This window comes from Macaca nemestrina, chromosome 20, assembly GCF_043159975.1.
Source record: "Macaca nemestrina isolate mMacNem1 chromosome 20, mMacNem.hap1, whole genome shotgun sequence".
Classification (NCBI taxonomy): Eukaryota; Metazoa; Chordata; class Mammalia; order Primates; family Cercopithecidae; genus Macaca; species Macaca nemestrina.
In genome coordinates, this window is record NC_092144.1 from 67447513 (window position 1) to 67462755 (window position 15243).

Below are 15243 nucleotides of genomic sequence, written 5' to 3' on the forward strand. Positions count from 1 at the left end.
AGTGCTGGAATTACAGGCATGAGCCACCATGCCTGGCAGTATTAATATTTTATAAAGATAATGAGTGGTCTCATTAATCCACAGATGCACCCCTGTCTCAGGTCCTCCTTTCTTCTGTCATCACAGACCATTCACCTGGGATCACTTTCCTTCAACCTTAACAAGGATCTTAAAAGTTTTATTTTATGCCAGTTATTTTTATCCATTAAATTTCTCATTTTGGGCTTTAAATAGTCTTATTTCAGTTTTTCTTATTCAGTGCCTTTGTTGTGCATAGAAATCTGTTGGCAGTTGTATCTGTAACTGCTTCAGTATGTTATTCCATTGTGTCCCTGACACCTAAATTTATATTGGCTTTGAGTGGAGACAGATAATTTATATTATACATATATATAATTATGTATGTGTGTATATAAATTATATATGCATATATATGTGTATATATACATTATGTGTGTGTATGTATTTTTCTTTAAATATGAATTATTTCTATGTCATCTCATAAAATAAACCAGGTTATAAAATTTTAACTACAGTGACACCTAAGTGGACAGTGGAGTTAAAAACTATGAAGAGCAATTAGTCTTAATAGTTCTGTTTTGAATCATATGGCCTATAAGAATGTGTCTTCTGGACGATAGACCTACCTGTAGTTTATGAAACCCTCTTGCATGTGATTTTTTTCAATTAAATGAGTCCAGTGATATATAGCTGTGTTTTTGTGCAAAAGTTATAACCATTACTGAGCCGGGCGCCGTGGCTCACACTGTAATCCCAGCACTTTGGGAGGCCAAGGCTGGTGGCTCATCTGAGGTCAGGAGTTCGAGACCAGTCTGACCAACATGGAGAAACCCCATCTCTACTAAAAATACAAAATTAGCCGGGCGCGGTGGTGTACGCTTGTAATCCCAGCTACTCGGGAGGCCGAGGCAGGAGAATCGCTTGAACCTGGGAGGCCGAGGTTGCAGTGAGCCGAGATCGCGCCATTGCGCTTCAGCCTGGGCAATAAGAGCGAAACTCTGTCTCAAAAAAAAAAAAATTATAACTATTACCTATGATGCTACTTGATGAGTGAGGGAATAATTATACTTTGTTTTTTTGTTGTGTTTTTGTTTTTGTTTTTTGAGACCGAATCTTGCTCTGTTGCCCAGGCTGGAGTGCAGTGGCTCGATCTCACCTCACTGCAAGCTCTGCCTCCCGGGTTCACACCATTCTCCTGCCTCGGCCTCCCGAGTAACTGGGACTGCAGGTGCCCGCCACTACACCTGGCTAATTTTTTTTGTATTTTTAGTAGAGACGGGGTTTCACTGTGTTAGCCAGGATGGTCTCCATCTCTTGACCTCGTGATCCGCCCACCTCGGCCTCCCAAAGTGCTGGGATTACAGGCGTGAGCCACCGCGCCTGGCTGTACTTTGGTTTTTTTTTTGTTGTTTTTTGTTTTTTGTTTTTTCAAAATCACCACTGATCCTGAAAAGGTAGATCTTTGATTTATCTTTCTAAAACAGTGTGTGTGAGAACCTTGTGTTGAGCAAGACTGATAGTAGCTTGTATGTATTTAGCACGATATGCCAGGCCCAGTGTTAAGTACTTTTTACCTCACTTCCCATGTTTCCAATGAGGTTGGCTGTAGTATTTTTCATCTGACTGATTTTTCTTTGTTTTTTTGGCTAATGACTTCTAAAGTCCTCCAGTTCCTGAACTCCAGCTAGGGTCCCATTCCCAGAGTTTATCAGAAGGTGTAGGTTGGGTCCAAGAATTTTCAGTTTTTATAAGTTCATAGTGAAGCTGATGCTGTAAAACCACGTATCAAATTGGGAATCAATGAATTAGAAGAGGCTCATGTTTTCGCCATGTTACGTGCAAGCTCCTCCGCTTTTCACCACGAAGAAAAGTTCCCTGTGGCCTCACCAGAAGCAGATACCAGCACCATGCTTCCTGTGCAGCCCGCAGAAAGGTAGCAAATTACATCTCTTTTCTTTATATGTTAAAAAAAACTAGAAGATCATTCAAGGTTTTACAAAAAGGCCCACAAACGAAATACAGACATCGTTCAATTTATTCATACGTTTCAATCCCCAAATCTGAGAGGTGAAGCAGGTCTCCCAGGGCCTCAGAAGCAGGAGGATTAAAGAATGGGTCCCTTGCTGGCGACTTCAGTGCCGTGGCCTTGTCCCAGGTGGCCATGGAAATCAGGGTGCATACCCTTTAAAAGCAGCTTTGGCCTCCGAGACACCGTTTTCACAGTCTTTCTTCCCCTCCCTGCGCGACGCCTCTTGGCTGACATCCGGGAGAACCCGAAAGTCGCTCGTTGCCTGGTTGGATGCAGAGTACAAACTACATTACCCAGAAATCTGTGCCCAGCGCATTGGTAGCCGGAGTGCAGCCAATGACAGCCCAGAAACTGGGTGTTTCCTGCTGCTCGGGGAGGCGGGGCGAGACCTCTGGCGTCGCCGTCGTGACGTATTTTTCCTTTGCCCGGTCTGTGCATTCTGGTTGTGAAGGCTGAGTCCTAGATGGGGTCGCCTTTCTACTCGGTTCTCGCGGAACCTAGCAAGGAAAGACAGTGAAGGCTGCAGGACCTTCCTCCGCACTTTTGTTACAATCCATGACCCCTGTCGTGGGAAGGGCGGCCTCTCGCGGAGGTGTCTGCCGGGGCTGGACTCTTACCGAGGCCTCCACACACGCCCTCTTGTCCTTGTCTCCGCCGGCGGCAGCCGCCTTAGTCTTGTGAGCGTTTTTACACCGGATAGACTGAGACTCGCAGTGCTACACTCAGCCCGAGGGGGTCCAGCGCGGTGGAGGCGTGGGGTTTCGGCTGAGCCCACAGGGCACAGCCCGTTCACCCCCTTCTCACGTTCACCTGCTTCTCATGGCAGCGGCGGTGCTGATGGACCGGGTTCAGGTGAGTGGGGGAATCCCTCAAGTGCACACCGGCCTGGCTGTGTGTCCTGCGATGTTCGCTCTCATCGCGCACTTGTCTTGACCACCCTGGAGGGTGGTCACTGTCGCATTATGTGGAGGGGTTCCGCCCCCCTTATCTATGGCATAAGGTATGGAACGGACTCGAAGGCACAGGGCAGTTCGTACAAATGCATGCATGAAGATGAGGATGAGTTTGGAGAGTTCCGGGAACCGTCTGTGCCTGGTGAGAACAGGGACTGGGAGTCAGAGGTAGGCCTGGAATGGCAGCCCGAGGAGCTGGTCCTCTTTTCTAAGGGTGCTGGGAGTCATGCAAGGTTTGGTGCAGAGAAGGGAGGTCCTCTGACGCAGTTCTTAAAAGGCTTCCTCTGGCTGCAGGGTGGGTAGTAGACTGGGGAATATAGGATAGATGGGAAGATCAAGATGGAGTCTACTGAAATAGTCCAGGTGAGCGTTGATGGTGTGGGCCAGAGTGGTGGCAGCAGAGGTTAGAGAATGTATGGGTTTTGTATGTATTTTATAAGTAAGGCTGACCAGATTCTCTGATGAGACGTAGTAATGATATCCTGGGATTCTTCACATGTCTCTCTTCACTTGAGACTGGGGGCGGTGAATGGAGGTCATTTCTAGTTTAGTGTCCTGAATCTGGGCCATGAGTTGTATGGAGTTATGTGGAGAAGTCACCACCTGGTGACCAATGGGATGAGTACTGGAAAAGTATATCAGACCCAGGAACAGGTACGCTCAAATGCTTGTAGGACTGAGTTGGGAGCGCTCAGGGAACCTCAGGTCTTAATTACCTTTGTTGGAAACAGATATCAGAGGAAGGAGTGAGGCAGGAATGGCTGGCTGAGGAGCTGGACCCCTGTCCTGAGTGTGGTAAAAGTCGTGGGAGATTTGGAGCAGAGGAGGGAGATGATCTGACTTGGATTTTAACAAGCTCTCTGGCTTTCAGGTTGAGAACAGACTGTGAGCATGAGGGATGAGCTATTGCAGTAGTGTTGATAGTATCTGGTCTAGAGGGGTGGCTGTGGAGGTGAGAGAAGTTGGTAAATTTTCTGTTTGTTAAGTAGGGTGATTGGAATTTTTGATGTGAAGGGTGAATGAGAGAAGAGAGTCGTGGATGACCCTAAGGTTGGTTGGTTTTTGCTGTAGCTGGTAAAATTATGGAAATGCCATCAACTGAGATGGAGAAGTTGGCAGCAGGTATGATTTTTAGTGGTTATATCAGGAATTAGGTTTCGGTCATGTTTAGGTTAAGAGGTCTTTTGTCGGCCGGGCATGGTGGCTCACATCTGTAATCCCAGCACTTTGGGAGGCCGAGGCGGGCGGATCACGAGGTCAGGAGATCGAGATCATCCTAGCTAACACGGTGAAATTCTGTCTCTACTAAAAAAAAAAAAAAAAAAGAAAAAGAAAAAGAAATTAGCCGGGCATGGTGGTGGGTGCCTGTAGTCCCAGCTACTCAGGAGGCTGAGACAGGAGAATGGCTTAAGTAAACCCGGGAGGCGGAGCTTGCAGTGAGCCTAGATCGCGCTGCTGCACTCCATCCTGGGCGACAAAGCAGTGAGACTCCATCTCAAAAAAAAAGAAAAAAAAAAGAGATCTCAGTCGACATCTTAGTTGAGGCCTCAAGAAGACACACAGGATTTTAGTTCTGGGGAAGGGTTCTGTTGAAGAAGTTGAAAAAAATGGTGACCAGTGTGTGGAGTGGGATGGGGTATCTTCAAGTCATGGTGGTAATGCTGTTATTGAGTAAGACAGTTGAAACTGGAGACTGAGAGAAAACTGGGTCTGTTGCTTAAGCACCTGGGCGGCAGTGGTGGATAGTGTGAAGACACCAGCACTTCCTGGACACCGCATGCAGAGTGGGATGGGGGAGGAGAGATGTCATGGAGGTGCCTATGGCATGGACCAGTGGTGGTCGGGATCTCAGATGTGAGGAAGGTGTAGTCCAAAGAGTAATGTGCGCTTTGGGAGGAGTATGAACTGATGGCCTTAAGAATCTAGTATAGGCAGCTCATGGGAGAAGATGGAGCTGAAGTTTGGTTGTGTTTAGAGGCATTGTCTGGACAACACCAGGAGAACTGGTTGGTAGGAGAGTGTTTGGGACCCTTCATGCCAGACCCAGAGTTGAGACAGCATCTGTCTGCACACTTGCCTGGTTCTGTTCTGGGCTGGACACCGTGGGGGAGAGGGACATGAGGAGAGAGCAGACATAGTGGTACCAAGGTCTGTATCTCCTCTTAGTTGGGAGGCTGGGGAGGTGAGGGACTAAAGGGTGGGTGTGTGAGTGTATAGACTAGGGAGGAGGGAGTTCTGGGGAGAGATGCTGAATGTAGACTCAACTGTACTCATCATGGCAGAGTTGTGTGACCTTCGAGGATGTGTTCGTGTACTTCTCTCGGGAGGAGTGGGAACTCCTTGAGGAGGCACAGAGATTCCTGTACCGTGATGTGATGCTGGAGAACTTTGCACTTGTGGCCACTCTAGGTAAGTCTGTGTTTTAGTTGTCTAATGCTACATGGCAAATTATCCCAAAGCTTAGTAACTTCAAACAATAAAAATTAATTATCTCTCCAATTTCAGTGCACTGGGAATCTGGTCAGAGCATTTTTTTGTTGTTTATTATTTTGAGGGTTTTTTTTTTTTTTTTCTAGACAAAGTCTCACTCTGTCACCCAGGCTGCAGTGCAGTATTGTGATCGTGGTTCATTGCAGCCTTAAACTCTTGGGCTCAAGTGATCCCCCCACCTCAGCCTCCTGAGTAGCTGGTACTGTAGGTGCATGCCACCACTCCCAGCAGCTATTTTTACTTTTTGCAGAGATAAGGTCTTGCACCTCTTTGTCCTAGGTTCTCCCCTCATCCTCTGGATGACATTTCCTGGGGCCTGACTGTGCCAGGAATTTCACAAGCTGACACAATCACTTCTTTTGGTGATTACAGGGCTGTCCTGGTACATCCTCCTTGGAGAGTATTTTTTCTAAACAGTCTGTTTTCTCTGTGGAGTGGGCCTACCTGCGCCACTCACCTGCCCTTTGTTTGCTTTACAGCTTTCATTTTCCCAGTCCCATGCAGTTGCCCAGTTGGACAGGGGCAGAAAACCTTGGGTGCCTGACAGGGCAGACACCACTGCAGCCACAGTGAAGGAGACCTGCAGAGGGCCTGGCCCTGCTGAATGGGAGCTGGAAGAGGGTGTCTGTTATGGTTGGGTTCAAATCGAATCTTCAACTTGTTTTGTGTTTGTCAGTGTTTTGTCGCCAAGGCCCATAGTGATTCTTCACATCTACTTTTCTTTCCTCATTCTTGGCACTTTTCCCGTTTGTCATTTCTCACCTGTCTTCCATCCTTTGGCTGTTTTCTCACTTTTTTGGCCTCCATGTTTCACTTCCTCTCTTCAACACTAGCTTACTTTAACGTGTTATGAGTTTTGCTCATTAAATAGTCCTCGAGAACTAGCTACTTACTTGGAGTCAGATTTTCCTGGGCATGGACACACCCATTTGCACAGAGCTCACCTGACACCAGCAGCCAAGGCCCTGCTGAAACCCTCTTGCGGAGAAATCAGCTAGAGGCTTAACCTGTACTCTCGATCCTGTATGCCATTGTGTTTAGGTCTTTACCCCGTAGTTAGGGTTCCTCCATTCTGTGACCTGTACAGGGCCTGTACTGACAACCAACCCTTCTTTACGCTGCTCCCGGCTCTCTTGTCCTGCCAACAAGCCAGTGGACTCGCATTGGTGTTAGACACACGTTTGTGATGGGGCCGCTGCCTCCCACCACAGTCAACACGCACTTCACCAGCATCGTTTTGCTTTCAGGTTTTTGGTGTGAAGCAGAAAATGAGGAGGCACCTTCTGAGCAGAGTGTTTCTGTAGGAGTGTCACAGGTCAGGACTGCTGAGCCAGGTCTCTTCCAGAAAGCACACCCATGTGAGATGTGTGACCCACTCTTGAAAGACATTTTGCACCTGGCCAAACACCAGGAATCACACCCTACACAGAAACTGTGCACACGTGGGCCGTGTAGGAGAAGATTCTCATCCAGTGCAGACTTTTACCAGCACCAGAAGCAACATAATAGAGAGAATTGCTTCAGAGGGGATGATGGAGGGGCCTCATTTGTGAAGAGCTGTACAGTTTGCATGTTAGGGAGATCCTTTACCTGCAGGGAGGAAGGGATGGACTTACCGGACAGCTCTGGCCTCTTCCAGCACCAGACCACTTACAATAGGGTGAGTCCCTGCAGAAGGACTGAATGCATGGAGTCTTTCCCACACAGCTCCAGTCTCGGGCAACACCAGGGAGACTATGATGGACAGATGCTCCTCAGTTGTGGTGAGGAAGGAAAAGCCTTCCTGGACACCTTTACTCTTCTTGACAGCCAGATAACTCATCCTGAGGTGAGACCCTTTAGATGCCTACCATGTGGAAATGTGTTCAAGGAGAAATCAGCTCTTATTAATCACAAAAAAATCCACAGTGGAGAAACATCTCATGTGTGTAAGGAGTGTGGAAAAGCCTTCATTCACTTGCACCACCTAAAAATGCACCAGAAATTCCACACTGGGAAAAGACATTATACATGCAGCGAATGTGGGAAGGCCTTCAGCCGCAAGGACACGCTTGTTCAGCACCAGAGAGTTCACACTGGAGAAAGATCTTATGACTGCAGTGAATGTGGAAAAGCCTACAGCAGAAGCTCCCACCTTGTTCAGCACCAGAGAATCCACACAGGAGAAAGGCCCTATAAGTGCAATGAATGTGGGAAAGCCTTTAGCCGTAAAGACACACTTGTTCAGCACCAGAGATTTCATACTGGGGAAAGGCCTTACGAGTGCAGTGAATGTGGAAAATTCTTTAGCCAAAGCTCCCACCTTATTGAACACTGGAGAATTCATACTGGGGCAAGGCCTTATGAATGCATAGAATGCGGAAAATTCTTTAGCCATAACTCTAGCCTCATTAAACATCGGAGAGTCCACACAGGAGCAAGGTCCTATGTGTGCAGCAAATGTGGGAAGGCCTTTGGCTGCAAAGACACACTTGTTCAGCACCAGATAATTCACACTGGAGCAAGGCCTTATGAGTGCAGTGAATGCGGGAAGGCCTTCAGCCGTAAAGACACACTTGTGCAACACCAAAAAATCCACACTGGAGAAAGGCCTTATGAGTGTGGTGAATGTGGCAAATTCTTTAGCCATAGCTCCAACCTTATTGTACACCAGAGAATTCACACTGGAGCAAAGCCTTATGAGTGCAATGAATGTGGGAAATGCTTTAGCCACAACTCCAGCCTTATTCTGCACCAGAGAGTTCACACAGGAGCAAGGCCCTATGTGTGCAGCGAATGTGGGAAGGCTTACATTAGCAGCTCCCACCTTGTTCAACACAAGAAAGTTCACACTGGAGCAAGACCTTATGAGTGCAGCGAATGTGGGAAATTCTTTAGCCGCAACTCTGGCCTCATTCTACACCAGAGGGTTCACACTGGAGAAAAGCCTTATGTATGCGGTGAATGTGGGAAAGCCTACAGCAGAAGCTCCCATCTTGTTCGGCACCAGAAAGCTCACACTGGAGAAAGACCTCATGAGTGCACCAGTTTTGGTGACCCTTTAGCTGCATCTCTTAAACTTGTTTAACACCAGAAAATTCACACAAAGAGAAAGGCCTTATGAATGCAGAAAATATGTCATCTTCTTGATCATCCTCATAGGATTGACACCAGAGCAATGCTCTGTGAGTACCTTTTGTGAGAGAACCATCAGCTAGCGGATGAGCATTGTACTTTCATTCCACCCTGGGGAGATTCCTGATAAGCACCACATATGTGGGAAGCTTTCATGAGGCGTGTTGCACTTTGTAACTGTCTAGGGTTCTTGATGGAATTATATCACTGCCAGTGCCTGTGGCGGAAGCCATCTTATTGCTACCAGCTGTGTGTATCAATCACTCCATTTTGCTCAGGGAAGGCAGACTTCTGTGCTTTCTTTCCTGTTCCCTGCAGATAATCATGAGTATTTTCTTTTTTTTTTTTTTTTTTTGAGACGGAGTCTCACGCTGTTGCCCAGGCTGGAGTGCAGTGGCGCCATCTCGGCTCACTGCAAGCTCCGCCTCCCGGGTTCCCGCCATTCTCCTGCCTCAGCCTCCTGAGTAGCTGGGACTACAGGCGCCCGCCACCGCGCCCGGCTAATTTTTTTTTTGTATTTTTAGTAGAGACGGGGTTTCACTGTGGTCTCGATCTCCTGACCTTGTGATCCGCCCGCCTCGGCCTCCCAAAGTGCTGGGATTACAGGCTTGAGCCACCGCGCCCGGCCGATCATGAGTATTTTCAAGGACCGCCCCCCCCAACCCCCCACCATTGAGGGTCCTCATCTTTTCCCTCATGATTAGGTTCTGAGCAAACATGATCTAGCTCTGGCTAAAAGGACCTGAGCTAGGGTCTGCTGGGATTTCCTGACAAGATTTTGTCAGGAAACGTGATCGCTGTGACTTACTTGTCTTATTGCCAAATCGCCCAGGTTTGGAACTGCTTGTCCCATGCTGCTCTGGTTTAGACAGTGATAAAGGCCTGTTGTGGCAGCCTTTACTCTTGGGGATTTTGTTACCGTGTAGACTAGATTGAGAAAAGAGTTGGGTTCTGTCGTGAAGGGAGTAACACCTTTTGTGGGTACCACCTTTATGTGCCTCAGAGGGGACCAAAGGATGGCAGAAGACAGCTCTCAGTCTAGTTTGACCTAATTTACACCATTGCCCTAGGCCTGCTGGAAAGACTAAAAAAAATTTTGTGCCTAACTTTGTGGCCTGGCTGCCAGGATTTCCTGTGAGCCCAATGAGGGCATAGTTGGTGTGAAAATCTGTGCTTCTGGAAGCACCATAAGTTGGGTCCCTTGACTGTCACGTACTCCCCAGCACTGTTGAGGGATTGCTGTTTTCTGTACCTGTACAGGATCAAGTCCCTGATATCCAGAATCCCATAGGCAAGTGACATTGACTGTAAGACCTCTAGGGCAATGTGAAAATCATGATTGGTACATAAACACTGAGATAATGGAGTGGGGATGACTGTGGCAAACCAAAGGAGATTCAAACATTCTAGCAGGGCATCCACAAATATTGGTGCAGTTATGATGGTGTGGGATGGGGGTGCATAGAAATTCTCAGTACCTTCAGATATCTGTATCTCCTGTGGCCAAGGCCACTGTCAGAGGAAATAATCTAAATGTGGATTCCTGTGTCTCCCTGGGCAGTTGGCCTTACAGCCATCACTGCACAGACAGGAACCTCAGCAGTGATAGAAGAGAGATCCAGGGATGGGTCTTCTCTGACCCAGCCAGCATCCCTAGTGACTGAGGTGGACGCGGACTTCATTGCTCACCAATTTTTAGCAACATTGAGGCAGGGCTCACTCTCCTAAATTGTAGGGAGAGGAGTATTGTAGAGCCAAAATAGTTGACGTCTAATTTTCCTAGTGGAACAGTATATATAGATTTTAATGAGGAACATTTATTTAACAGCTTTATGGAGGTATGATTAACATGCAATAAACTGCATATATGTAAAGTGTAAAATGTGCTATGTGTCAGCATGTGTATACACCTATGAAACCACCACAGTCAAGATATCCAACACAACAAAAGATTGTCCCTTTATAATCCTCAGTCTTTCCTCATCTTGTTTTCCACAATTCACAAGCAACAGCAAGCATTTTCTATAATTTTATAAATGAAACCATATGGTGTGTACTTTTTAGGGGGTGGGGCTCTGACTTTTTCAGTAAACATAACTATTTTAAGGTTAATCCATTATCTTGTTGCATGAATCAATTGTTTACTCATTTGTATTGCTGAGTAGTATTCCATTGTATACCACAAGTTTTCTTTTTTGTCAACTTAATTGTTATGGATGTTTGGGTAACTTTCAGATTTTGGCTACTACAAATAAACCTCTGAAGATTCGTGTGCAAGTTATGGCTGAATGATATTCCGTTCTATAAATATACCTCAGTTTCTTTATCCATTTACTTATTGAAGGACAGTTGCTTTCAAGTTTTGGCAGTTATGAATAAACCTACTACAGGCCGGGCGCGGTGGCTCAAGCCTGTAATTCCAGCACTTTGGGAGGCCGAGACGGGCGGATCACAAGGTCAGGAGATCGAGACCATCCTGGCTAACACGGCGAAACCCCGTCTCTACTAAAAACACAAAAAATTAGCCGGGCCAGGTGGCGGCGCCTGTGGTTCCAGCTACTCGGGAGGCTGAGGCAGGAGAATGGCGGGAACCCAGGAGGCGGAGCTTACAGTGAGCTGAGATCTGGCCACTGCACTCCAGCCTGGGCGACAGAGCGAGACTCTGTCTCAAAAAAAAAAAAAAAAAACTACTACATATTTGTATAGTTTTTCTGTAGACATGTTTGGATACATGCCAAGGAGTGCAATTTTCTCTGTCATATAGTATGTTTAGTCTTGTAAGAAACTGCCAGGCTGTCCTCCAAAGTGGCTCTACCATTTTTATTTTATTATTATTATTATTTTTGAGACAGAGTCTCGCTCTGTTGCCCAGGCTGGAGTGCAGTGGCATGATCTCGGCTCACTGCAACCTCCACCTATTTTAGTTGGCCAGGCTGGTCTCAAACTCCTGACCTCAAGTGATCACCCTCCTTGGCCTCCCAAAGTGCTGGGATAACGGGGGTGAGCCACTGTGACGGGCTGTGGCTGTACCATTTTTGCATCCAATTAACAATGAATGAACATTCCTTTTGCATCTCATCCTAGTCAGCATTTGGCGTTTTCAGTATTTTGGATTTTAAAATGCCATTCAAATAGGTTTGTAGTGGTATGCCATTGTTGCTTTAATTCGCAATTCCCTAATAACACACAATGAATATCTTCTTTTTTAAGGCAGGGTTTCTTTTTTAAAGGCAGGGTTGTTTTGTTTTGTTTCGTTTCGTTTTGTTTTGAAATGTGCTGGGATTACAGGCGTGAGTCACTGTGCCCAGCCTGACTGCGGTTTTTTTTATTTATTTTTTTTATTTTTTATTTTTTATTTTTTATTTATTTATTTTTTTTTGAGACGGAGTCTAGCTCTGTCGCCCAGGCTGGAGTGCAGTGGCCAGATCTCAGCTCACTGCAAGCTCCGCCTCCCGGGTTCCCGCCATTCTCCTGCCTCAGCCTCCCGAGTAGCTGGGACCACAGGCGCCGCCACCTCGCCCGGCTAATTTTTTGTGTTTTTAGTAGAGACGGGGTTTCGCCGTGTTAGCCAGGATGGTCTCGATCTCCTGACCTTGTGATCCGCCCGTCTCGGCCTCCCAAAGTGCTGGGATTACAGGCTTGAGCCACCACGCCCGGCCTGCGGTTTTTTTAAATATGAGTTTCACACATCTGAGTAAGTGGCTTGCAGACAGAGAAGTTAACAACTTTGGCTGTCAGTTTGTACCTGTGATTTGTGAATACCAAAAAGACAAATACAGAATCTAAGAAAACACATAACAGTCCTGTATACACACAGCAGCTGGCAGCCCTATTCCCAGTGTGTCCCATGTACCTACCATTGACCTGAAACCCAGTTCATACATGCTAATTGAACATTTTGTAGAGCAGTAAATACACATCATCACACAGCTTCCCTATTCATTTTTATTTTTATTTTTTGAGATGGAGTCTCGCACTGTCACCCAGGCTGGAGTGCAGTGGCGCTATCTTTGCTCACTGCAACTTCCGCCTCCTGGGTTCAAGCGATTCTCCTGCCTCAGCCTCCCGAGTAGCTGGGATTACAGGCACCCACCACCGCGCCTGGCTAATTTTTGTATTTTTAGTACAGACAGGGTTTCACTATGTTGGCCAGGCCGGTCTTGAACTCCTGACCTCTTGATCTGCCCACCTCGGCTTCCCAAAGTGCTGGGATTACAGGCATGAGCCACCGCACTCGGCCTTCATTTTTATTTTTTGACAAGTCTTTCCATTTATTATCTTTACTTATCCCTCCAAACAGTTAATAAGCAATGTTTTCAGTAGGAAAAAAGAATTACGGATAGGAGACAGAAGCATAATGTGTCCAAGGTTCCAGCACAGCCAGTCTCAACTTCATTCTTTGACTTCTCAGACTTTTGCTCAAACTTCACTATAAGCTTGCTTTTTTCCCCTTCACATGTCGCAGATTTCTGTAGGACTCTTCTGCCACTTTTTTTGGATAGCAATATAATCACTGTTAGTCCAAACTGCGCCGTCCTGTAAGCCCTCTGCCATTTCACAGACCTCGGTCAGAGTGAAGCACTCCACGGAGTGAGGGCCTTGAGAAACATCCTAACCAACTGCCTGACTTTCTTATCACATCCTGCTGGGAAAAGGTCCAAGGGAGGTCACTATCACACCCCGCTGGAAAAAAGGCCAAACTGCCTCAGGAACATCTTTTGAACATCCTTCAGCCGGGCGCAGTGGCTCCTGCCTGTAATCCCAGCAATTTTGCAGGCCGCGGCGGGCGGATGGCCTGACCAACATGGTGAAACCCTATCTCTACTAAAAATACAAAAAAATTAGCCCGGCGTGGTGGCACGCACCTCTAAAGCCAGCTACTCAGGAGGCTGAAGCAGAAGAGTCGCTTGAACTACGGGAGGCGGAGGTTGCAGTGGGTCGAGATCATGCCATTGCACTCAAGCCTGGGTGAAAAGAGCGAGACTCCTCAAAAAACAAACAAACAAACAAAAACCCCACCATCCTCCTGGGCAGCAAGCCATACCCTCCCACCACCCCCACCCCACCTCACCCCACCCCTTACCCCTCTCACCCAGACCTATAATTGCCCCAGCCTGAAAGCGGTGGTGGGTTCTGGCAGTAAGCTAGTTCTCTCCATTGCAGGTCTTGTGCTGGTCATAAAACCTGCATTGCTGTAGAGCTGCCAACTCTCTGCCTTTCTTTAACCCTCGCCTTCCCTTCAAAACCTAACAATCATTATTAATAGATTTCTGTAATTTTCTTTTTTCTTGTTTTCTTTTTTTTTTTAGACGGAGTCTCACTCTGTCGCCCAGGCTGGAGTGCAGTGGCAGGATCTCAGCTCACTGCAAGCTCCGCCTCCCGGGTTTACGCCATTCTCCTGCCTCAGCCTCCCGAGTAGCTGGGACTACAGACGCCCGCCACCTCGCCCAGCTAGTTTTTTGTATTTTTTTAGTAGAGACGGGGTTTCCCCGTGTTAGCCAGGATGGTCTCGATCCCCTGACCTTGTGATCCACCCGTCTCGGCCTCCCAAAGTGCTGGGATTACAGGCTTGAGCCACCGCGCCTGGCCTGTAATTTTCATTTCACAAGTATTTTCACAATTTCAACTCCCTGTAAAACGATAACTCACTTCTCAGGAAGGAGATAATCTTAGCCGGGCGTGGTGGAGGGCGCCTGTAATCCCAGCTACTCGGGAGGCTAAGGCAGGAGAATTGCTTGAACCCGGGAGGTGGAGGTTGCAGTGAGCCAAGATCGCGCCACTGCACTCCAGCCTGGGCGACAGAGTGAGACTCTGTGTTTTTATTGGGGATAATACGTGCCCTGTGTACATACGCTCCAACTGTGGAATGGCACAAAATGTCCTCTCAGGAAATGGCATGTATCAGTCGCTCTCATTTTCAGATAGGATTGAGACTTTTAAAATAAATGTAAAATATTTCAGACATGAAGTAATAAGTATTAATTTTTTTCTTTTCTTTTTTTTTTTTTTTTGAGACCGAGTCTCGCTCTGTCGCCCAGACTGGAGTCCAGTGGCGCAATCTAGGCTCACTGCAACCTCCGCCTCCCGGGTTCACGCCATTCTCCTCCCTCAGCCTCCTGAGTAGCTGGGACTACAGGCGCCCGCTACCATGCCCGGCTAACTTTTTTGCATTTTTAGTAGAGTCGGGGTTTCACTGTGTTAGCCAGGATGGTCTCCATCTCCTGACCTCGTGATCCACCCGCCTCGGCCTCCCAAAGAGCTGGGATTCCAGGCGTGAGCCACCGCGCCCGGCCTGTAATAAGTATTATTAGAATAAAAGCATCGTACTCTTGGTAGGAACGCAATCACTGACTGTACAGACAGTAATGATGTTTTCTTTTGGATCCAGAGGCACAGCTTCACCCTTTCAATCTACGTCGGTATCTCCTGTCATCTTTTGTACAAATTCCCAACCATGTAGTCTTTCTTCGTTCTCTTGGACCAAGCATATTGAAGCTTAATAAACAGAAGTCAAAGCTTAACTGTATGTGTATTTGAAAAGCAACATATGGCTGAGAGGCATGAGTAGAAACAGAGTGCCTTTATGGTATGGGGTGTCCCTTTGGGGGGTGTAGCCACTGGGAACTTGCTGTGCTT

At 47.2% G+C, this 15243-nt stretch overlaps 1 protein-coding gene across 1 annotated transcript; it reads left to right on the plus strand.

The window, feature by feature from the left end:
* The first annotated feature begins 2159 nt into the window (after nt 1-2159).
* LOC105488098 (zinc finger protein 304) lies at nt 2160-10884 on the plus strand. The gene is made up of 3 exons (XM_011751861.3): nt 2160-2902; nt 5286-5412; nt 6741-10884. Exons 1-3 carry the CDS (start codon nt 2870-2872, stop codon nt 8558-8560), a joined length of 1980 nt encoding a protein of 659 aa, XP_011750163.2. The 5' UTR covers nt 2160-2869; the 3' UTR covers nt 8561-10884.
* The last annotated feature ends 4359 nt before the right edge of the window (nt 10885-15243 follow it).